At 40.5% G+C, this 22,106-nt stretch overlaps 2 protein-coding genes across 3 annotated transcripts; one reads left to right on the top strand and one right to left on the bottom strand.

The window, feature by feature from the left end:
• Nucleotides 1–961: 961 nt before the first annotated feature.
• SLC7A6OS (solute carrier family 7 member 6 opposite strand) lies at nucleotides 962–5,505 on the bottom strand. The gene is made up of 5 exons (XM_059857159.1): nucleotides 5,346–5,505; nucleotides 3,727–4,104; nucleotides 3,201–3,398; nucleotides 2,200–2,323; nucleotides 962–1,740 (listed from the first exon to the last, which is right to left on the bottom strand). The coding sequence occupies exons 1-5, from the start codon at nucleotides 5,487–5,489 to the stop codon at nucleotides 1,619–1,621; spliced, it is 966 nt and encodes a 321-aa protein (XP_059713142.1). The 5' UTR covers nucleotides 5,490–5,505; the 3' UTR covers nucleotides 962–1,618.
• PRMT7 (protein arginine methyltransferase 7) lies at nucleotides 5,505–21,423 on the top strand. 2 transcript variants are annotated; one of them, XM_059857150.1, is made up of 18 exons: nucleotides 5,505–5,644; nucleotides 6,122–6,297; nucleotides 7,080–7,116; nucleotides 8,410–8,559; nucleotides 9,100–9,208; nucleotides 9,893–10,005; nucleotides 11,217–11,458; nucleotides 11,617–11,794; nucleotides 12,859–12,986; nucleotides 13,789–13,948; nucleotides 14,366–14,449; nucleotides 15,487–15,534; nucleotides 16,209–16,298; nucleotides 16,892–17,053; nucleotides 18,697–18,771; nucleotides 19,189–19,349; nucleotides 20,542–20,638; nucleotides 21,203–21,423. In XM_059857150.1, exons 2-18 carry the CDS (start codon nucleotides 6,203–6,205, stop codon nucleotides 21,356–21,358), a joined length of 2,085 nt encoding a protein of 694 aa, XP_059713133.1. In that variant the 5' UTR covers nucleotides 5,505–5,644; nucleotides 6,122–6,202; the 3' UTR covers nucleotides 21,359–21,423. The 2 variants fall into 2 exon arrangements, with proteins under 2 accessions (XP_059713133.1, XP_059713134.1); XM_059857151.1 differs by lacking the exon at nucleotides 5,505–5,644 and adding an exon at nucleotides 5,665–6,032.
• The last annotated feature ends 683 nt before the right edge of the window (nucleotides 21,424–22,106 follow it).

Below are 22,106 nucleotides of genomic sequence, written 5' to 3'. Positions count from 1 at the left end.
CACACTCGCAGAGGCACTGCGACAGCTTTGCAGATTTCTGCTAGGTTTTATGAAGCTTCCAAAATGCAAATGTTCACTTTGAAGCCTGTAAACGTTTGTTAACTGTTTCAGTGAAGACACAGTAGCTGAGTTACCTCAGCAGAGACGAAATTTCTTTCAAAGATTTCAGTGCTGTTCACTAGAAAGTGATCATCTAAAACCTCCCAGAAACCACTTTTTCATTCTCTAGCAGAATTTCTGTGGCAGATACTAGATCTTGACAGCTAAGTATCAGGGAGAAAAACTAGAAATAAAAACACAAGTAAAAGGTACTACTGTAGCATAGACATGCTGATTCATTGTCTATGTAATTCCAAAGCTGTAAGCCTAAAATCAGGACTATTTTGATACTGAATTCTGGTGCAGCAAAAGGCAATACAAAGCCTGTTTGTCTGGCAAAGTGAGATGTACTTCAAAAACATACCAGAGATTTTTACCTTAGTTCAGAATGCCTGTCTCAGTTGACCTGAGTTTGGCCACATGTATGGTTTTGTGCATTTAAGCTGAACTAAATCTTGGAATTACAAGATTATGGCTGAAGCAATACACACCTCAAAGGGTGCACCACAGTTCCATCAGTGACCTGAATAAGAGTGGGGATATTTGGATTTTTGCACTACCTTAACTTTTCCCTGAAGCAAACAAAAATACCTTGCCTCCACTCCTTTTTGTTATTACCAGTGAAGACTGACTGGCCTAAGTACTGCTGCAGCCTCCAGTTCATGAGTGACATTGACTAGCTAAGAGCTAATCTTATCAGCTGTTTTTTACAGACTCAAGTAGGAGAGTGCTGCAATACACTTCATGTGTCCAAACAGATATAATGGAATTGTTTAAAGATGTACAAATGCAAATTGAAATGGTGACCTGAGTTCAGCTGTGTTCAGCCAACTTCTGTGACCTTTAAATGAATAAAGAAAACTTGGTAAAAAAAAAATTTATTTACAATTTAAATGCACATTGTTCTAGTCCAACAGTTAAACCACTGGGGAGAGTAATGGATAGGTCAAGGCATTCCATATGCTCAAACACTTGTGAAGAAAGTGACATTTGACATTTGACATTTAAGAAAAAATGAAGTAGGAAGCAGTAGGATAGGGTGCCTTCCAGGACTTCCACTTGCCATCAGGGCAGACGGATCGATCTTCTTGTGAAACCTGACGTGTTAGTCATGACCAGAAGGGCTGCTGCCAACAGTACCTCCATATCTGTACATCTGCTACAGGTACAAACTTGGGCATGCAGCTTTGGGAAAACAAAACTAAATAAAAGGTCCATTCTGTCTCTGTCTCTCTGGGAGCCTTTCAGGAACCCCCGGGCAGCCCCAAGTTGGCAGATAGCAGGGGGGCAGCCCCGACACGGCCGACGCTGGCTCTTTGGCTGGGGGTTTTTGAGGACCATATTTGATCACGGAACATAAAATCTTTCTCATTTTGATAATCTGGCTTTTCGATTGATCATTTATAACACACCTATCTGTTTAATATCCACCAGCTGAAGTTGGCTGCTCAGATAGTATGTACTCCTACAGCAACAAATGTTCCCCTTCAGTATGCATTTCATCTCCAAAACCAGGCTGTTAGTCAGAACCCAAATCTTCAATCTCGTCATACCCAAATTCGTGCAAAACTTCCTGTCGATATTTGTCCCATGTTCTTCTCCTGTAACATTGGTCCTCATCACTGAAGCTCTCTTCAGAGTCTGCAGAGAAAGCATCAACACTTGTAGATTATCCCTTCTTTTTACTTAAAAAATTAAGTTAATCAGACTAGTTTAAGCTTCTTGAGAAACTAACGAAGTCTGCACAACTTCTGTACGAGCTGAGGTTTGAACTGTGCTTGAAGGACTCTGCGGTAGGGACTTCAGAAGGTAGTGTTTCAGAAGCATGTGGACCCAAGTCATAGATTACTTCTGTAAGCAAGCAAACCTTTGCAATGCCAGCAGCCTCAATTTGACTTCTGAATTTTGTCTGTTCACAAACACTAATTTCTCTTCTAGTTCAAGAAAGATAATCCTCCTCTATGCACATTTCACCACTGTAAGAGCAGAATGCTACCCCAGCAGTGCTCAGTTAAGTTGCTTTACTAGGGATGGCACATAAAAAAGAGAGGATGTATACATGCACAGCAGGAAAGCAAACAGTATTTATGATAGGTGTACCTTTTTCTCCATCTTCCTCAGGCAAGAATTCATCTTCTTCAGGATAATCATTACGCCAGTTATTTTCATCATTTTCATCATCTTCATCTTCATACACTTCCTCTGGACCAGGATCATCATTTACCTGCATGTCAACACAAAACACAATGCTGAGTGTCTGTGTTTATAGTGAATGTAAAGTGGGTTTTCATCCACCTGTGCAATACTGTAGAGATCAGAAAGAGCCAGGAAATAGTAACTGATGGCAGGCAGAAGGAATTCTGCAGTGACACAGGGCACACTGCAGAAGAATTTTGAGTTGTCACTACATTCACCACAACACTTCAAGTCTGCTTTAGGTGAAAAATCAGTGAAGTCACACATGTATGTGTTCCACTCCAGCATTTCAGTGTTAATGTCTAGCTTAGTCCTACTCACTTCAGCAGTAGTGTAATAGATCAAGGAAGACAGAAAATCATTTCAGGCTCCCAGTATACAAGTCTGTTGATCACAGGAACTATACAGCACAAGACTAAACCTTACATTAAACTTCCTAACTCCACAATCACTGAAGAATAATTTATTATGAAAAAATATCTCTTATGAAGATTAAAGTCAAATTCTCAAATACTGTAAAAGTTGTGTGTTCCCCCTTGCTCTTCTTTTCATTCAGTCATATTTACAATGACATTTTAATGGCTGTCTCCTCATTGCAAGCAAGACATAAATTACTCAAGTTTCCTGTGCCAAAATTTAATTGTCAGTTTGAAACCAGACAGATTCTTGTCATGACATGAGCACCATCCCTTCCATTTTGTCATATGATGTCCTGGGATCAACAGTAACCTGCAGGAACGTGGGACTGGCAGTTACAAAAGGCCTAACACAGAAGTCACTGAGCATACATGTAGTGTCTACCTTAAAGGACCTTTCTTGGCATGGCAGCTTTTAAGAGCAGAATTTTAAACATCTTTTATTTGTGGTCTTCCTAATTGAGAAAGATTGTTTTTCTGCACCCTTACCCATTCATATTCTTCTCTATAAGGCTGTACAGAAAGGATATTTTCAATCCAGTCAGGGGCTGATGTTTCCTTATAGTAGATGTCATAAACGTATTCATCTTCTTTGTGACCGTGCTCTTTTTTGCAATCTTCAGAAACATTTAAACGCTCACGGATCATCTCTACTGCATTGCAGAGAATTGCATCTGGATTGGTCTTCTGCAGAGAAAAAATTAAAAATATTTCCACTAAAGTCATGCAAAGTCTCATTTACAGGCAAAAGTTTTCAGATGAAAAGAGAACTTTTACATCAGACCAGGGCAAAGAAAAACAGGGTGATCCAAGCCCTTCCTTAAGCAGCAGCTCCGCACGCTGTCTGTTTCAACATTAGTGCACTCAGAATCCTTATGAAACATTCCAACTAGTTAAAGCTCCTATTAAATATTGGAATACTTACAGTGCAAGAAAACACCCACAGCAATCTGCCCACACGTGCCACTCAACAGCCATACCAAAGTACTTCAAGTACCCCAAGTTCATAGCTGACCTGTGGGTTTGCAGTTGTTACACTGGAATCTCCCACTGTCTCCTCTTCTTGTATAATATCAAACAGCTGGAATTTCCCACAGCAGTCTGAATTCTTCTCCACAGCACCACTCTCCTCTGGTGAAGCATCCTGCAGTGCTTCAGGCTCTGACCTGTCCCCGTGGGGCACAGCCTGGCCGTGTGTGGCAGGTGCAGCTGTGTGGGTGCAGTGGGGCCGGTGGCTGGAAATCACCCGGTACCGGTTCTCCTTCCTTTCTGCCTGCTTGGCACAGCGGAGCTCCTGAAGGATTCGCTGGCTGCTTCCCAAAGTGGGGCGCAGGCTCTGAGCTGCCTTGTCCCGCTTGATGGCATCTTTGACGTAATTCTGAACTGGCTCATTCTGGGAGAAAGGAACAAAAAGGAGGAGGAATATAATGATAACATCAACATTGCAAGTCATACTCCTTCCCAGAAGGCATGAAGAACCACAGTACCAATAATCCTAACAACATTCAAGTAACTTCTACTATTAATTTATGTCGCACGTCCTGGCTAGATGGTGACAGTGGGGGGACGACAGTCCCCCTTTTCCAGGGCTCCGGCCTGGGGTGGCACTGGATCACTTTATTTGATGTTAAACTTCCCAAGTCTTGGGGTCCCGGGCAACGACTTGGGGGCAAACAACAGCTTATAAGGGGGGGGCAGGTCTCAAGGGAGGATGCAATGTTCGACTAATCAAAAGTACTGGGGGTGGAACACAAGGGCAAGGGATACAAGGGAGGAAAACTGCTTGGGACAGGAGGGGTTAACAACTGGATGTGGGAGGAAGGGGTTTGAAACTTGGCAGAAAAGTAGCTAAGTAGCAAAGACATAAACTGACATCTGTTATTCAATTGAATAACAAAGGCAGGTCTGTGTCAGTCTAAAATCAGGAGGAGAAAAAACCCAAAAGGACAAATCAAACAATAACCTGCAAAATAAAAACACATTGCAACAAATTTAAGCAACGTGACAATCATAATATTCTCTTGTTATGAGGAGAGGAGAGTACAAGGTACAGAAGTCCTAAGACTGTTTCAATTTGATTTTTAAAACTTCGTACAGAACAGCTCTCCAAACAAAAAGGAAGACTGCATCGGACCTAAATTTAGGGCATAGTATCATTTACAGTGTCCTAAGAACACCATTTCCCAAGATGGACAAGTCTTACTCAATATAAAAGGCTGGATGGCAGTTGTTATCCTTATAGGACTGAGCTTCAGCATCTCACACAGCACAAATTCAAGCTTCACTTATTGACTGTTCCGTAGTTTCCAAGTGAGGAACAGTGTAGAAAAGTGCAGAAAAGCGAGTGCTGCGCACAGCTTGTCACGGGGGTCACTGCGTGCTGCGGCCCGGAGCTCTGCTCCTGCCCGGCCCGCGGCTGTCACAGCGCGGGAGGAGCCGCCGTGCCCTCGGTTACGGGCACCGGACGGCGCTGCCCGCGGCCGGGCTGCTCTCCAGACCACCGCACCCACAGCGGAGCCCTGAAAGACCGCGAGGAGCAGCCAGAGAGAGCCGCTGCTTTCCAAACCCCTCCAGGAGCATCCGCCGGCCCACTCCACCCCGCCCGGCTCGGCCCGGCCAGGCCCGGCCCGGTACCTTGGAGGACACGGTCGCCACCAGCTTGAAGAGGTTGTTCTCCACGGGCTCGGCCCGGCGCCGCTTGCAGGCCAGGAGCAGCGCCTCGGCCGGCTCGGGGCCGCCGCGCTTCCGCCGCACACGCAGCACGGCCGCGCCCGCCATGGTGACTGCGGGAAGGGGCGGAGCGCCCGCACAGCGGCGGCCCCGCGGTCGGGCTGAGCGGCAGCGGGGAGTGACCGCCGTGTCCGGGACAGGGACACGCGCTGCCGGGGCGGGCACACGCGGTGTCCGGGGCGGGCACACACGCGGGGCTCAAGGTAGGCACACGCGGCATCTGGGGAGGGTACACGCGGCTTGCGGAGCTGCCGGCTTGGGGCTCTGGGGAGGGACGAGCCCGGGATGGCGGAGAACGCTCCGGACGTGCCCATCGCACCTCTTTCCTGAGGCGGGGAAGGGCCGGGCCTCTGCCGCTTCCCCCCTGAGGGGACTCCGAGAGAGGGGCCGCCGCCGGCCTGCTGTGCTCACTTACGGGATGCTCTCCATGAGGATTTACTGCTGCCTTGGTTTCTTTCCTGCGTTGTGTTCTCAGGGGTTACGCCTGGATGATTTTCAGGGTCCCCTTTCAGTGTAGGGCTAAGTGACAGATTTTAGCTTAAAACGTCCTTAGGAAAAATCAGAAAGCGGTCACTAGGACTTCTGGCCAAGGCAGGTGTAATGGGGGAAATGTACAAGAGCTAAAGTGATACTTGTTGTGTTTGCGAAAAGTTTTATGGTTGCTTTGGTTTTTTTCACAGCCGGTATTTGGTGTATTATATTGAAGCGAAAGCAGAGCTGCACACAATACATAAATAATACAATACGGCTTGAGATTGATCATGAAGACCTTTTGTGGAAGAGCCAATCCAACCACTGGCTCGATGGAGTGGCTGGAAGAGGGTGAGGACTATGACTACCACCAGGAGATTGCAAGGTATGCTTGGAAAAGTAGCTTGTTTCTTTAAAGGACACCGAAAAATGAGCAAATCCAACATTTTTTTAAGGGCAGTTTGTGGGTCTGTCTTTGTAGAACTTCCAGGGGCATGAGGTGAACAGACTGTAAATGTCAGTAAATGTGCCCAGTGTTGTACAGGGTAGAGCTGTCTATGTAGAATGTTGTTAGCCATTCCCAAAGTAGTTTCCTTTTAAGTTTTTTTAAAATGTTTTCTGTGAGGCTGATCCTAATACTGACACTGACTGAGTTGGGACAAAATGCATTGGCTAAATTTCTTTTAAGTGCCAGTGCAACATATAACTGCCAGTTGTCTGTTCTTGTTCTTGCTTTTTAAGAGCTTAGTGTAATAGCCAGAGAAGGTGAGAAGATATATTTTGGGGTATTTTTGGGTAGTGCTACCCATGAAGAAATGGGAACCAAAGAAGTTGAAGTCCTGGTAAAAAATAGGTCATTAGTAGTCTGTCTTTCATTGCTCTGTATGATTCTATGTGTGTCTCAGGTGCTACTTTACAGCTGTTTGTTCCTAGGTCTGTCTGTGCCGTGGATCCATTGCTGTGGAGAGGATTTGTGCCAGTGGTTCATGAGTTGATTTATATGCTGGTGGCCAGATGACTGAAATTACATTATCCCTTAGATTAGAGAAACACTTTAGGTCCTCAAAGAGTGTGTCAGTTGTTTGTACATTTGTGGGGCACAGGGACCAGTTGCTTTGCAGAATGGAATATTTTAACTGGGATATCTTTTATTATCTTTTGTTGCAGGTCACGCTATGCAGATATGCTTCACGATAAGGACAGAGTAAGTTCAGAACCAAAACCCTTTTGAATGGTGGGAAAAGAGCCATTGCGTTTCTCTTGAATGGCTTCACTGTGTGATTATATGGGTTTCTCTGAAAGATTAAATGATCACATTTTTGTACTTTCTAAGGTACCAGACCTACTCTTAGATCAACAGATGCCTTCTTACATCTGACTAGTGTTCTGTTGTTTACTGCAGAACATTTTTATATTCAGCAGCCAATTTTGCTGTTCTGTGTTTGACATTTTTGACAGAGAACTCATTAGATGAAATTTCAGAGGCTGTAAAAGTGGAGCTGGGCTTCTTAGTTTTTATAGGAGCAAAAGTAAAGTCTATTCTTCTGTGGTGTTTTCTACCATATGTACAGGCATGATGAAGTCTGGAGTGGTTAGTTCAAATGTTCATTTTCCTCTAGCCATTAAGTCAGCCTTCCATCAATAACGTTTTGAAAGATTTTTGGGCTGCCTCCATGATGAGTCTTGGATTAATATTGAATTAAAACATGTCAGTGGGATCAGGCATTTAATAAACTGTGTAGAGGCAGCAGGTTGTGTCTGAGTGATTAAAACAGCTACTGGAGTTACATGTATCAAAGTTGTTGACTAGAATTGTTCAGAAAGGGATCCAGCAGACCTTGCAAATGTGTAATGTTCAAAGGTTTTGTATTCCTTGGAAAGGCTTGATAAATCATTTGGAAAGGAATGTGTTGCACTAGGTTGTTATAAAGAAAATATAACCATATATATCAGTCTGTATCTTGTGGCTGACAGCATTTATTTTCTTCCTGTTGTTGATGCTGGTGTGCTCATAGCTCCATTTAATGGCCTGTAACTAAAAACCAGCATTTAATTCTGGTTTAATTCTCAGGTATGAACCTTTCTGAGTAGATGAAGAGAGGAATTTAAACCAAGATACTTCAGCTCTTGTACTGCCATAGGTCCTGCAGGGGAAAATGAGTCAGAAAACCTGTAGTATCTCCCATGGGTCTGATTATTATTTACTTGGGAAAATATATCCCAATCATGGAAATCATGCACATGTTATGAATAGCTGATTGACCAATGGTAATATGAACATTGTGATAAATATTGATGTATTTAAATGGGCTGATTCTGCTAGGTACCCTTGTAGTTACTAAAAATGGCTGAAATTGCTGAAAATGTGACTGCTTGGCATGAGGAGTGTCTGTAGGACTTTTTCTGATTATAAACACACAAAGAGTGTAAGATTTCTGCACAAAAATTAAAACATAAATGGATAAAAGGTTGCTGATTTTTTTTTTCTTTTCCACAGAATGTGAAATACTACCAAGGTATTCGTGCTGCAGTGAGCAGAGTAAAAGAGAGAGGTGAGAAGGCAATTGTGCTGGACATAGGGACTGGCACTGGACTCCTGTCCATGATGGCAGCTTCAGCAGGGGCAGATTTCTGCTATGCCATTGAGGTGAGTGTTTGTTAGGGTTGCACATATTCAACATGTTCTTTGTGATGCTCTTATTTTCAGGCTGTGTACTATCTCTGTTATTTTTGTTCTGAATGAAATAGAAATTCTCTTCACGATGACACTGTTAATACAAGCAGGTTTCTGGCATCCTTCAGTGAGTATTTCAGTACTGGGTGTTTTGGTTTCATTGACATAGTGTCTTGAGTACATGTAAGTCTTTAGGGGCTTCTGTTCATGCATGTATAGATATCTTTATTTTTACAAAGAAATGAATTTTTTTTATGTAAATGCTATAGTGTTAGTGTGTATTCTTGTGTTTCAAAAGTTAAATTGGAGGCAGCTGATCACTAAAAGTGAAGCTCTAAATATTTCAAATGAGGCTCATTGCCTTGTTTCATGGTAGTGAACTTCTAACATAGGAAAAGATAAGAAGATGTTAATTTTTTTTCAGAACTAAATATATTGCATTTTGTGTTGATGCTCTTCCATTTTTGAAAGCTGACTTGAGGGGTACCATTTTGTTACACTTGCTGTTCACAGGTGTTCAAGCCCATGGCTAATGCTGCTGTGAAGATAGTGGAGAAAAATGGTTTTTCTGACAAGATCAAAGTAATCAACAAGCATTCCACTGAAGTCACAGTTGGCCCAGGTGAGAAAAGTAGGCTAGGCTTAAAAAAATTAGCAAGTACCTGAAAAACACGAAGGAATAGGTCTTACTCTTATTTCTTATATATTTTTTTGATTAAAACAAATGCATCAAGAACATTGAGGGAGCTGGGATGGGTTCAGCTTGGAGAAGAGGCTCAGGGGAAACCTCATCTCTACAACTGCCTGAAAGGAGCTGTTGAGAAAGATGAGGGTTGGCCTCTTCTCCCAGGTGACAGGATGACAGGAAATGGCCTCAAGTAGTGCCAGGGAAGGTTTAGACTGGAGATTAGGAAACATTTTTCACAAGAAGGGTTGTAAAGCATTGAAAAGGCTGCCTAGGGAGAGGGTAGAGTCAGCATCCCTGGAAGTGTTCAAACACGTGTAGATGAGGCACATGGGGACATGGGTTAGTGGTGAACATGGTGATGGAGCTGGGTTAGTGGTTGGACTTGATCTTAAAGGTCTCCTTCAATCTTAGGTTTCAGTGATACTTTACATTCTAGAAAGTAACACTGGAGATCTACTTCAGGAGAAAGTGTTCTGGTAGTATCTCAGTAGCCATTTGTATTTCAAGTGGGAAATAATTTCCAGTCTTCAGCAGACTCTTCAACAGGAATAAGTTTTTTAATTACTTATGTATTCAGGTAAGAGATTTAACATTACAATGTTAATTTGTGTCTTTTAGATGGAGATATGCAGTGTCGGGCAAACATCCTGGTAACAGAATTATTTGATACAGAGCTGATTGGAGAAGGGGCTTTACCAACCTATGAGCATGCACACAAATACCTTGTACAGGTAAGAAAATAGGGAGTGTGTCACGTCTATCACTAGAGAAATTCTTCTGCCTTTTTTTGAAGTAGAATAGAGATTATACAGAATTTAGGCTTCTGTATCCCTTGGAAAATGCACCATCAGCTCTGCTAGTTTCTTATTCAGTCAATAATTTATTAGATTCATTCCTAGAATAAAGCTATTTGAGTTCATATTGTAAGTCACAGGCTCTGAAATTACAGCTAGTTGCTTTGTGTTGAAACCAATAACTTGCTGGTTAACAAACGTCTTTCAGAAAGGCATCCAGTTCTGATTTGAAGCTCTCCTTAACAACAACTTTGTCCCAAGATATTTTAAAAAATTATCCTAAATTTAATGAGCTTCACCTCCCAGGCACTGGTTTGTTTTTGGTTGTTTTTTTTTTTTTCTGTTGTGCTCTTACTACTCCATATGCATTTTGCATGTGAAAATATTTTAAACGCTTTATTTAAATAATATCCTTTTTTTTGGACTTATAATCTATGGGTATAATTTTGGGACTTTCTCTTTTGCATTTTCTAATATTTTCCCTTCGTTAAAATGTGGATGGCAGAACTTTATTTCGGTTTTCAGATTTCCATTCATCAGTTTAAAAGACACATATAAAGACAATAGCACTCCATAACTTTGTACTGCTCTCTATATAGAACTCTTAAATTGCAATTAGTCTTTTTCCTGTAAAAGCATTGCTTTTGGACTTCATGGTTGGCTCTTAGTTCATAGCGGGATTTTTAGGACAATTTGTATGTTTTCCACTCTTTAAACATGGATGCAAAGTTGTCCTTGCATCAATATTTGAGCCATTATTTTTCTTATTTTCTCATTACAATCAGCAACTCTCTTTTATTGTTGATAGCTTAGTAGTTTTCTGCCCTGAGAAGCTCAAGGTAGATCTGTTATTTCAGAACAAGAATGGAAGTGCAGGTTTAACTGAGGCTAGTTAAAAGTTGCATGGTTAATTAAGTAATCTGGCCTTGCTGAACCACACTGAACAGGACAGATATGTGTATTCTATTTCACAGAGAGACAAATTGCTCTGATGTTACAAAAGTCTCTAAAATAACTTGTATTTTAGATTTCAAAGCTCCCAGTCCAACTTTTCTTTAAATGGGTTTGCATTTCAGTTGATTTAATTCTCAGTTATGTTAATAAGTGAAGCTTGTTGAACGTGTTTACCCTTTGTTTGGAACACCCAGGAAGGGTGTGAGGCAGTGCCTCACAGGGCAACAGTCTATGTCCAGTTAGTGGAATCCAGAAGAATGTGGTCCTGGAAGAAACTCTTTCCTGTTCATGTTGAAGCAGAGGATGGTGAAAAAATACTTGTTCCACCTTCAGAAATGGAGAACTGTCCAGGTCTTCCTTCTGTTTGTGATATCCAACTGAACCAGATGCCTTCAAGTGACTTCAGTATCCTCAGTGATGTGGTGAAAATGTTCAGGTAAGGGAGACATTGTTTTGTTCAAAACAAAGTTATCCTGTTATGCCTTTCATATAAGCTGTGTATTGAGCTTAAAAAACTAGTGAGAATTTCTGAAGAATTCTTTTTACAATTTCCTTTCTAATATTTCTTTTTACAATTTTCATGCTTCCCTGCAGTGTGGATTTCAGTAAGCCAGTACAGAGTGCTTCTACCTGCTATAGAGTGCAGCTGGAGCCTGTGAAATCTGGCAAGGCACAAATTGTACTTTCCTGGTGGGATATTGACATGGACCCCTCTGGGATGATAAATTGCTCAATGGCTCCCTACTGGGTAAAACCCACTTCTGTTTTGCAGGTAAGATACTGAGCCTTCAGATACCATTGTCAGATGACTGAGCAACTCTTTGGAGTACTGGGGGGTTTAAGCAGCTCTGCCTTAAATTGCTTAGGAACTTGGCTAATATTTAATGTACTGGAAGATGCTAAATAAGCATCTTCCATATGCCCATTTTGGGTTTTCTTTAATGTTAAACGTAAAAGAGTCATCTTTTATGTAAAGCTTAAAGATTGAAGCTGTCCTTCCAGATATTATTTCTTTTATGTTCAAGAAATAAAGATTTCTGTATCTTTTTTCTTCAATAGGCTCTATGCCTGGTTAAAATATTAGTCTGTGCTTTGCTTCCTTGTAGTTCTTCTATTAAATTTCCAATTAAGTGTTATATTTGTGGAAGTATATTTATACTCTCATTAAACAAAAAAGAGGCTGGTGTAGGAAAGTGTTGGATTGATACAGATAATTACAGAAATACTGTCACTATTAAGTCAGATTCCTGTGGTTTTTTGTGAATAAATTTATCAGTAGGATGAACTTAGTCAAAAGGAAGTTACAAAATGATTGTCTACACTTAGCATGTTTGAGAATAAAATTTGAAATTATCAAATTGGAGGTGTTCAATCAGCTTAGAGTGACTCATCAGCATAGGATATTTGCAGTGCAAAAACCAGCTTTTTGGAACACAAAGTAGTTGTGCTGTGATCAGAGTGACACTGAGTGACAATTCTGGGTGCATGAGGCTGTCAGCAGTTCAGTACAGGTTTCTAACACCAGCTAACTGTGGAGGGTAAACAGCATTAATAAATGCAAAGGAATTTTGGGTTGTTTTTCATTTGATTGCAAGAGAAGCTTGCTCCGTGAGCAAGCCAATGGTCTTGGGTTTATTCTGTTGCAAGAAATCAGCATTATTCATTATGTGATATTGGTCTTTATTCAGCCTTGCTAAATTGAACAAAATTCCTTAAATTAATCATGCATTTTCAAAGTTGTGCAAATTCTTCCTAATTGATTTCCTGCTATTTGTTTGCTTTCCATTTCCTCTTTATGAGTGAGTTTCTGAGGTTTTGTGTATTTACCCTTTTCAGTGGAGGGATCACTGGATGCAGTGTGTTTATTTTCTTCCGCGTGAGGAGCCAGTTCTGCAGGGTGAGAAGTTGTACTTGACTGCCTGTCGTGATGAGTACTCTGTGTGGTACAACGTGCAGAAAGCCAGGTAACAATCTGTGGGAAAAAGGCTGCTCTCTTACTCCAGGCTGCAGTATTTGCTGCACTTAAAGCACCTCCTTTTATAGAAATGCAAGTTTAGAACCTAAAGAATAGAAAAATATTAAAGGCTGCTTCAATGCAAATGGCAATTGCAAAGGTGGAAAATACACATTATGCTTAAAAACTGTTGGATTGCAAGCTCCTGCCTTGTACCTGGTTACATTCTCTGACAAAGAAGCATAAAACAATCTTGGTTGATTCCTGGAAATCCTAATATACAGCACAACTGAAGTGGCATACAGGTAAAGAAGTGAAATAATTGCCATTCCATTTTTATTTTCTGTTTTCCTAGTCAGCACTGCCTTTTTGAGATTACTGCCTTCAGATTAAAATGAATTTAATCATGTTGGTTGTCATGGCAATTGCAGCAAACATTTTTAAAACCAGTGCTAGCTTTAAAATGTCTGAATCTGCTGTGCCTTTTTTACTTGGGAATCCAAAATCCAACAAGCAACTGTTTGCTGAAAGGGCAAAGCCTAAAGTGCCTAACCATCACAGTTAGTGGTAAAGTGGGGGATGGGGGATGGTTCTTGGTTTTGTCTTTTAAAGAAGGTGAAAATTTTTTTTGACCCCTCTTCATTTGAAAATGCAGAGTTACAGAAATGTCTCTGGAGAACCAGTAACTTCACAAAAGTGACAGCAGAGATCAAATTCATTACTGTGCATATCAGCCAAAATGTATCAGTGTGCCTGTTTGCAAAAATGTCTTACTGATGCTGTGGTTGATACTACATTGAAATCTTTTCCAGGGAAGGGGAGGCTAGAGCAGATGAAGAGGAGCACAAAGCAGATGTCTGTGTGGAGAGTCCTGTCTGTAGGTGTCGTGCCCATCTGCTGTGGAACAGGCCCCGCTTTGGGGAGCTGAATGATCAGAACCGAACTCAGCAGTACATCCAGTCCTTGAGGAAAGTGAGTCTTGCTGCCTGCAGGTTCTGCTGCCTTCTCTGAGGGATGCACACACTGGCTTATTTATGTAATTGTTTATGGAATTTGTTTGTCCCCTGCAAGGGACTTTGCTCACAAAGTGTATTTTTTCTTCCATCAGCAGATGGAAGTTATAGTTTTGTCTTGAAAACTTTAGTATTAAATTTTTAAATGGTAAGCAGCCATTTTTGCATAGGATTTGTAGTAGCTCTGTGTGTTTGTTAGACATAGTATTGGTGGTTGAATAAAGGCATCCATTACATTTTTGAACAAACTTTTTCAGACCTAAGCCAAGAGCATGACGTGAGAATTTTTTTGCAGTTATTCGATATGAAAGTGTATAAAGTGTGGAAAACTTTCCCATCTGGAATAAGGATAACAATGACTATTTGTTTTCTGTAGGTTCTGAAAACAGATAGTGTTTGCCTTTGTATCAGTGATGGCAGTCTGCTGCCCGTGCTCGCTCATTATCTTGGAGCAAAGCAGGTACAGTACTTTGTCCTGTTTTTCAGATCTTTGCATTTTATCTTGGTATTTTTCTCTCATGTAGTTCATTTCCAGCCTTTTATTTAACTTTTTGCAATGCCTCTTCAGGGACAAGTGAGGAATAGGCTCACATTGTGCTGAAGGGGTGGTTAAATTCATGTCTGGTCAAGCTGAAGTCTAGGAAGATAGTAATTACCAGATTGGACATTTACCAATGTTTAGTTTTGAGGGAAAGTGCTGTTCCTTATTCCCCACTGCTTCCTGCTTGCCATCTTGTTTCTTGTTTCTCTGAAGAAGCTATGCCTAAATGTCAGGGAGGGTATTTTTCTTTTATGTTAGCAATTCTATAATTCCATTTATTACCTAGTCTTTAGGGGAAGATGTGTAAGAGCCAAGTAGGAAGCAGTAAGAGTACAGGGTCTGTGTGTAACTGAGAGCTGCCTGGCTGTCTCACACACATAAATGCCCTACTTAGTGGGGGGCTCTTTAAACTAAATCTGTTAGAGTTGAACTGAATGTCTGGGAATGTGTAAGTAATATAATCCTGAGGAATGTAGCATATTGCCTAACAATTCATCGATTTTGGATAAAAACTAATTTTTTTTTCTTGTATGCAAAGGGCTTCTGAGCACTTTCCAGCTGATACAGTCAGGTCATACTAAGCAGTGTTTGCAGTTCGGCACAGTGGTGATATGCCTTCATTTGTTCATGAGTGAATATGTGCTTAGGACAAATGTTAATAGCTGTGTCCAACTTAAAAATGGAAAATAAGTGTTTGCATTCTGTTGGGGTTTTTTTGTTTTTTTTTTTTTTTTGTTTGTTTTTTTTTTTCTTGTATAGCTGTGAAAGCAGAAGTATTTAGCCTGTAGTTTTGGTGGGTGTTTTGTTCTTAAAAAAATTCGTTATAGTGGGAATATATGCATGGTTCTTATGAACTGTTCTCACCAGGGCATCAGAATGTTGCTTCATTCTTCAGTTACATATGCTTTTAATTAAAAACTATAAAGCTAGTTTGACTAACTGTGTATTTTCATTAGGTGTTTACACTAGAAAACTCTGGTGTGTCCTATTCTGTCATGGAAAAAGTGAGTATTCCATTTTCTGTTAAAGCTGGATCTCTCTTTGCAGATGCCTCTTGACTTGTCTGCTTGAGCTGCTGCTGCCATTGCCTTGGTGATGAAAGCCAGGCTGTTTGTTTGTGAGCTTAGGGAGAGCATCCCAAAGCTTGCACCATTCTCACCTGGCAAGCAGCATCCAGCACTTCTCTCTTCCAGCTGGGACAGGTTGGGAATGTTTGCCCTGCCTTGGGGAAGGGCAGGGAGGCTCTGCCAGTGCAGTGGAGGCTGTTCAGGAGAGGCAGCTGGTGCCTCAGGAGTGACTGGAAGCATCTTCTGGGGTCATCACTGAGCTGTGGCTCCTTTAGTTGGCCCTGTGTATCTGAAAGAGATCTGGCTCAGCCTGTTTCTCTGAAGTGCAGAACCAGGAATGGTGGGCAGGGAAGGGCTGGAGCCTGGTCTCAAAGAAAAGCCAAATATGCAGTGTATGCATAGGTGAAGTGATTCTTACCTTTCTTGATTATCCTTCTCATATGCTTCAAAATACAAATGAATGAAGGCAAGGCAACTGTTGTGTTATCAGGCAGTTTTGTTAAAATTCCTTTTGGCTGCTGGGGTTTTTTTCGATTTATTTTCAATAAAATTGTTATTTTGGTCTCAGCTGTGGCTTTTTATAAAGACAGTGTGTTACTTTTTGATTTTAGTTTTTTAAAGCAAATCATCTTGAAGATAAAATTAAAATAATAGAAGCTCGTCCTGAGTTGCTGAAGCCTTCTCATTTGGAAGATAAAAAGGTATGTTACAGTTGTCCATTATATTGAATTTCAGGGGTTGGGAGGGAGCAGAAGGTAAAAATGAATTGTAACCACAATGAATTCTGTTATATCCCAGTTAATCTAAAATTAAAATGGTTCACACCATGTGCCACTAAAAATAAAGGAGACTAAAGAGTGTGGGAGGGTTGTTGCTTTGTTTTTGAAGGGTCTGGCTCTCCCTGCTGCACAATTGCCCCAGTAGTTAAGGCAGATTAACTGGTTCTACAAGGCTGTAACTCTTTCACAGGCCACTCAAAAAGATTGCAGTCTGTTTGGAAGTAATAACACACTTCAAAACTTCAGAATTCTATGACTCATTACAAAGCCTTCCAGACTCAAACTGAAATATTTTCTCACAAACTTTGTTGTAGGAAAATTCAATTGAAAATGTGGTAGGTAAACCCACAGAAAAATGTCCAGTGTGCTGTACATGCAGTGTACAATAAGTAAATCCCTGTGCAGCAGTCTAGATGATTTCACTTAATATATTGCACTGGCAGATCTAAACAGGCTGTGTTGTGAGTTGTTGTTCTTTATTATAATGCTTTTTATCTCTTCCCTCCTTTGCCAAGATTTCTGTCCTCGTGGGAGAGCCGTTTTTCACAACAAGTTTGTTGCCATGGCATAACCTGTATTTTTGGTATGCCAGGACAGCTGTGAGCACTCACCTTGCCAGCAATGTCACTGTCCTACCTCAGTCTGCTTCTTTGCACATGATGATTGTGGAGTTCCAGGTGAGATTGTTCAGATATTGACACAAATCCATTTAAAACTGAGTCCTCTGCAGTTTACTGCATCTTAATACTGTCCAGTATGTTCTGTGCTTACCATCTGAGAAGAGAGTATTTGCTATCTTGAAGGGTGAATTTTGCTATTTCAGCCATCTCTTGTCAGCAAATTAACTCAAGTAATTTTGGGTTTGTTCTTTTTCCCCTCTGGGGCTAATCAGCTGTGGTGGACCTTTTTTTAGTTTTCTGCAGAAGTGTACAGAGTTTTACTATATGCTGAGTAAATAATGTAAATCTCAACCCTGTAAAAGGGAGCAGATATTTAGAGTAATCAGCAGTAATCAGATTGAAATAAGCAGTGAATTTTCATTCCTTGCTCTCTTATCTAGAGCATTTACTTCCCTAGAACTCACAGCATTTTCTAATAAGCATTATTCTCCTAGTGTTCTGGATGAGTAAACCAAAGCATGCAGAGTGACTGAAGATTATTCAGCAAGCAGCAGAATGTGGAGTAACATTCATGTCACCTAAGCCTCAGTTTTATACTTTCATGTACAGGGTTTGTTCAGAGATCATTCCACATAAAATTTTTGGTTGAACATTTAACTTTTATTTTGTTCCAGTAGGCTACCCCAAAGCTATTGCTTTAATTTTACATTATCTTCTTTCAGTGGTGAATCTAGACTCAAAGACTGGAATCTGTGGGATTTAAAAAATAACCTCTGCATTTACCAGTTCTTGTTTAGACAGAGGGAACAGACACAGTGTTGCAAGGTCTCCTGCAGTACCAGTTCTGTAGGCTGTTCTGTCCTCTCAGAATGGATATGTCATCGTGGTTAAGCAATTAGCAGAACCTGGATCCAGGAGAAAAAACTTGATGGAATTACTTTAGTTATGAAGTTAATTTGTTTCATCCATAATTGCATTTAGGAAGCAGGGTGCTGCCTGCCTGTTTTGGTCCAGAGACTCTTGATAAGTCACTCTAGTTCATGCTCTAGTCAGGCAGAAATTATAGCAGTATTTGTTTAAGTGTGGAGTGGTCCTGCTGCCAGCTTGTAAAGCAGGAACATTTGAGATTAAGGGTGACAATGGACAGGTAATAAAATGTATGTATCCACAGCTAATGAATGTTTGTTCTAGTGAGAGACCATTAATGAGGTCTAAGAAAAGACAAATGTTGAACTGAGTCAGTCTGTCCAGTGGGTTGCTAAAGTCAATGAGAGGCATGGGATGAAGTGGCTAAAATGATCTCACTCCAGTTTGTGGGGCTAAAGGGAAGTGTGGTTCTCTGGTAGGCTGGGAGGTGTTTGATACTGCTGGGAGCACCTACCTGTGCTGGATAGTGAAAGTGGAGGGGCTGTGAGGGTTAGATCTTGGCAAATCCATAGCTGCTCTAAAGTAAACTACACACAGAAATGGTAAGAAATGTTCTTTAGAGGAGTTGAAAATAGTGATTAAAGAATTATCAACTTAATGAAACCTTTTCCTAGAATTACTTTCTTATTCTTGCAGTAGTTGTAATGGTTTAGGTTTAACAAGATACACATAGTTTGTGGTTTGCTATTGAATGTCTGAGCTACAGCTAAAATTATTGCAGGACTTCCCATTTCCTTTGATAAAGCCAAAGAAAATCCTGTTGTTTCTTCCAGGACTTGTGGAGAATCCGGAGTCCCTGTGGCACCTGTGAAGGTTTTGATGTCCGGACTATGGATGATATGATTAAAGTAAGAAAATCAGTTTCACCACAAGTCTTAGCAAAATAAAAATTCAGTTTGGCTTAATAAAGCATTTAGTAACTGTTGAAAAACTTGTGTATTGGGCAGAACACCATTGTTTGAGATTCATTTGTATCAGTTTCTAGAGCTTTGCTCTAGATTAATTTGGAGGAGTACAGGCAGTTGTAGAATGGAATTCATGGTGGGGGAAAAGAAAATTTCAATGCATTGTGTTTTGAAAGTGCCCAATTCTGTTTCAGGGCTGAGGGCCTCAGTCACAGTATTTGGTTTCATGCATGTAGGACATTTTCTCCCTAGTGCCTAAGAAGTGCAGTCCTGCCCTCTTGCAGCTTTATTGCTGGAATACTCTGGGTTTACATTTCAAAGTTGTTGTTTTCAGTTAATTTTATTCCTTCCTTTTTTCAGGATTCTCTGAACTTTAGGGAATCCAGGGAAGCAGAACCTCACCCACTGTGGGAATATCCCTGCAAGTCACTCTCAGAGCCCCAGGAAGTTTTGACATTTGACTTCACAAAGACTGTGCCACAGCACTGTCTCAGCACAGAGGGCTCTGTGAAGCTCTTAAGGTAAGTTGTCTCACTGCAATAAATACTCTTGTCATCATCCATTTCTTTACCTCACAGTCAAGCTCTTTAGAGGAGTTGAGTTTAGAGCTCCTTAAGTGTATTACACTTAATTGGTGCAAATGTACTTGGCAGTTTTTAATAAGTGACCTGAGATTGTGGCAGTTGCCCTGACACAAGCTTCCTGTGGGTATTCACAGTAGGCTATAACAATAATACAATAATATTTAATTTTATTAGATTAGATAATATACCTCTGTTTAAAAAATAACATTTTAATAGCTCTGACCATGATTTAAAATTTAAATAGATTAATTTATAGTTTAGAGAAAATAAAGTATTATCTGGATGTTTTTTAGTGTTTCTGTTTGTTGCCTACTGCTGAGTTCTTGAAGAAAAAGCTTCTACTTAGCTTGTCAAATTATTGCGTTTAATAATTAATAACTTATTATGTTTAATAGCTTTAAAATTATATGCTAGTAGCATATAATTGTTGTATATATGTTAATAGCTTTTAATATATATGTTATTCTTCCTTCTAGCTATAATCCTGGCAGTCTTTATATTTTGCCACATCTTCTGAGATACTTTCAACTATAACTGTGGATTGTACTTAATTCTGTTCAAACTTGCAATGCTGTTAAGAATTTTAAAATGAGAAGGTTTTATTTTTAACTATCTAGAGCTTACATAGCTCAAACACTGCAGTGTTTCTCATTAAACAAAATTCAAGCTTTCATAGACTGCAGAGCCATCTGGGTGGGGTCTCTGTGCCTTTGCAGCAGTTGTGTTTACAGGCAGCACAGTGGCGTGACCTCTTGTGGAGCAGGCACTTGAAGTGACACCGTGTGTGTGGTAAATATTTCCTCTAAATTCAGAGTCAGTAGAAGCTGGGGTTTCTAAAGGAAGTTCTCAGTGTATGCTGTGTAATTCATGCCATGTTGTTCAGTGCTGGTTAAGTGGCTGTGCTGCTGAGCAGATGTAGTTATGACATGTTCTCTTCTTGCCTTGTTTTGGATTTCATATCTGCAAATACTTTAAAGTTTCTGCCCCCAATTACCAACTCAGTCAGCTGTTCAGCTTTCTTTGAAGGAAGGAAGTTCATGCTTTTGCAGCTCTCACTTAAGCACTAGTGCAGTGTTTAAGCTGCCAGGATTGTGTGAAGTGACAGGTTTTATCCTGCATCTCTCCCCAGGAAAGGCAAGAGCCATGGAGCAGTTCTGTGGATGGAATATCATCTCACTGCTGATATCTCTGTTAGTACAGGACTGGTGCAACTGTCCAATGAAAAGGTATATCTTCATTGTAATTCATTATTCAAAGTCTGTAGGATTGCAGGGGGTCTCTGCTGGCCATGCCTGGGTTGTGTAGTACCCCTTCTCACACTGTTTGAACACTGTTTGTGTTATCAGAATTACTAAAAATATCTGTTCATGTTTTTGTGGGGAGCAGGGGATGTACCTTAAAATGGGAGAGTCTGATTTGCATCCAAGTGCTCCCTAGTTGGGAATCAAATTCAGAATTTAAATGGGATGCTAGGTCAAAGCAGAGTTTTTTCATACAAATAACCTCAGTTTAACAAGAACAAAAATTTGGAGGGAAAGGAGTAAGTATTTTTAGTATTCTATCTCAGTATTCTTTGGCCAAATCCATTTTGAAGTCAGTGACTTCAGTGTGTGGTGTAGCAGATGGGATTTCAAGTTATGTGTTCCATAGTGGAGTGGATAGCAGTGTAAATGATAACTGTTGATCATTGAATGCTCAGCTGGGAACAAGAACTCTTACTGCATGGTTACTGTATAACAATAATAATAATGCAGATTTTGACTGCTTTCGCTTTTAACTCTCTCCTGTAGGGAAACTGTGAATGGAATCCCCACTGCAAGCAAGCTGTTTATTTCTTCAGCTCTGTTATTGAATCAGAAATTCTGTCAGACCCTACTGCTGTCACATATGCTATAAAATTTGACACAAAGACAGGAGAGATTGCCATGGATTTTAAGCTATTATGAAATCCCTTCCTCCTGCTCACATTCCTAAATTATAATAAACATACAGTATTTCCTTTTTTTGTACAGCAGAGGGTTTCTTTCATTGTGTTCACAGAGAAAACTTTTCTTTAACATACATCTAACCTTTTTGGGTTTGTTTTCAAGAGAGGAACCATTTCTTAGGGGCAGGTGTTTTTGTCAGAGTTTATATACATACATACACACATGCTTTTCATCATCTCTTTCAGGGTTTTACATAGTGTTTAGGAGATACAGAACAGTTATCTGACCATAGCAGCTGATGCAGGTTATTGCATGGCATATCATTGGATAAGGACACCAGGCCTTACCCTGACATTAGAGAAAAGTTAGTTAAACACATCTATTTCTAGGCTGTGCTCTTGTCATTGTAAAATGGGAAATAATTTCCAGACTGCACAAAAAGAAATCCCAAGTCAAGCTACATATGTATATTAGTACATTTAATAGGGAGAAGGAAACAGCTTAGCTGCTGTCAGACTTGTCTAAGTTGTGGCTGGGTCTAAACTGAAATGGCCAGGGAATTAACTGTGGTGCACTGATGTTCTGCTGCAGCTGATGAGCTGAGATGCTGCATTTCTGAAGAGTCCTGTGCAAAAAATTGACCAAAATCTGGAAAGCTGTATATTAGAAAGTATATGTTCATATCATTGGAAGTGACAAACTGATGATAGTCTGACCAGAAACTAAAGAAGAAGAGTCATGGGCAAAAAGCAAAACTTTATGAGGT

The sequence above is a fragment of the Haemorhous mexicanus genome, chromosome 12 (assembly GCF_027477595.1).
Source record: "Haemorhous mexicanus isolate bHaeMex1 chromosome 12, bHaeMex1.pri, whole genome shotgun sequence".
In the NCBI taxonomy this organism is placed as follows: domain Eukaryota; kingdom Metazoa; phylum Chordata; class Aves; order Passeriformes; family Fringillidae; genus Haemorhous; species Haemorhous mexicanus.
Note: the sequence above shows the minus strand (reverse complement) of the source record. Positions and strands in the feature narration are given on the sequence as shown.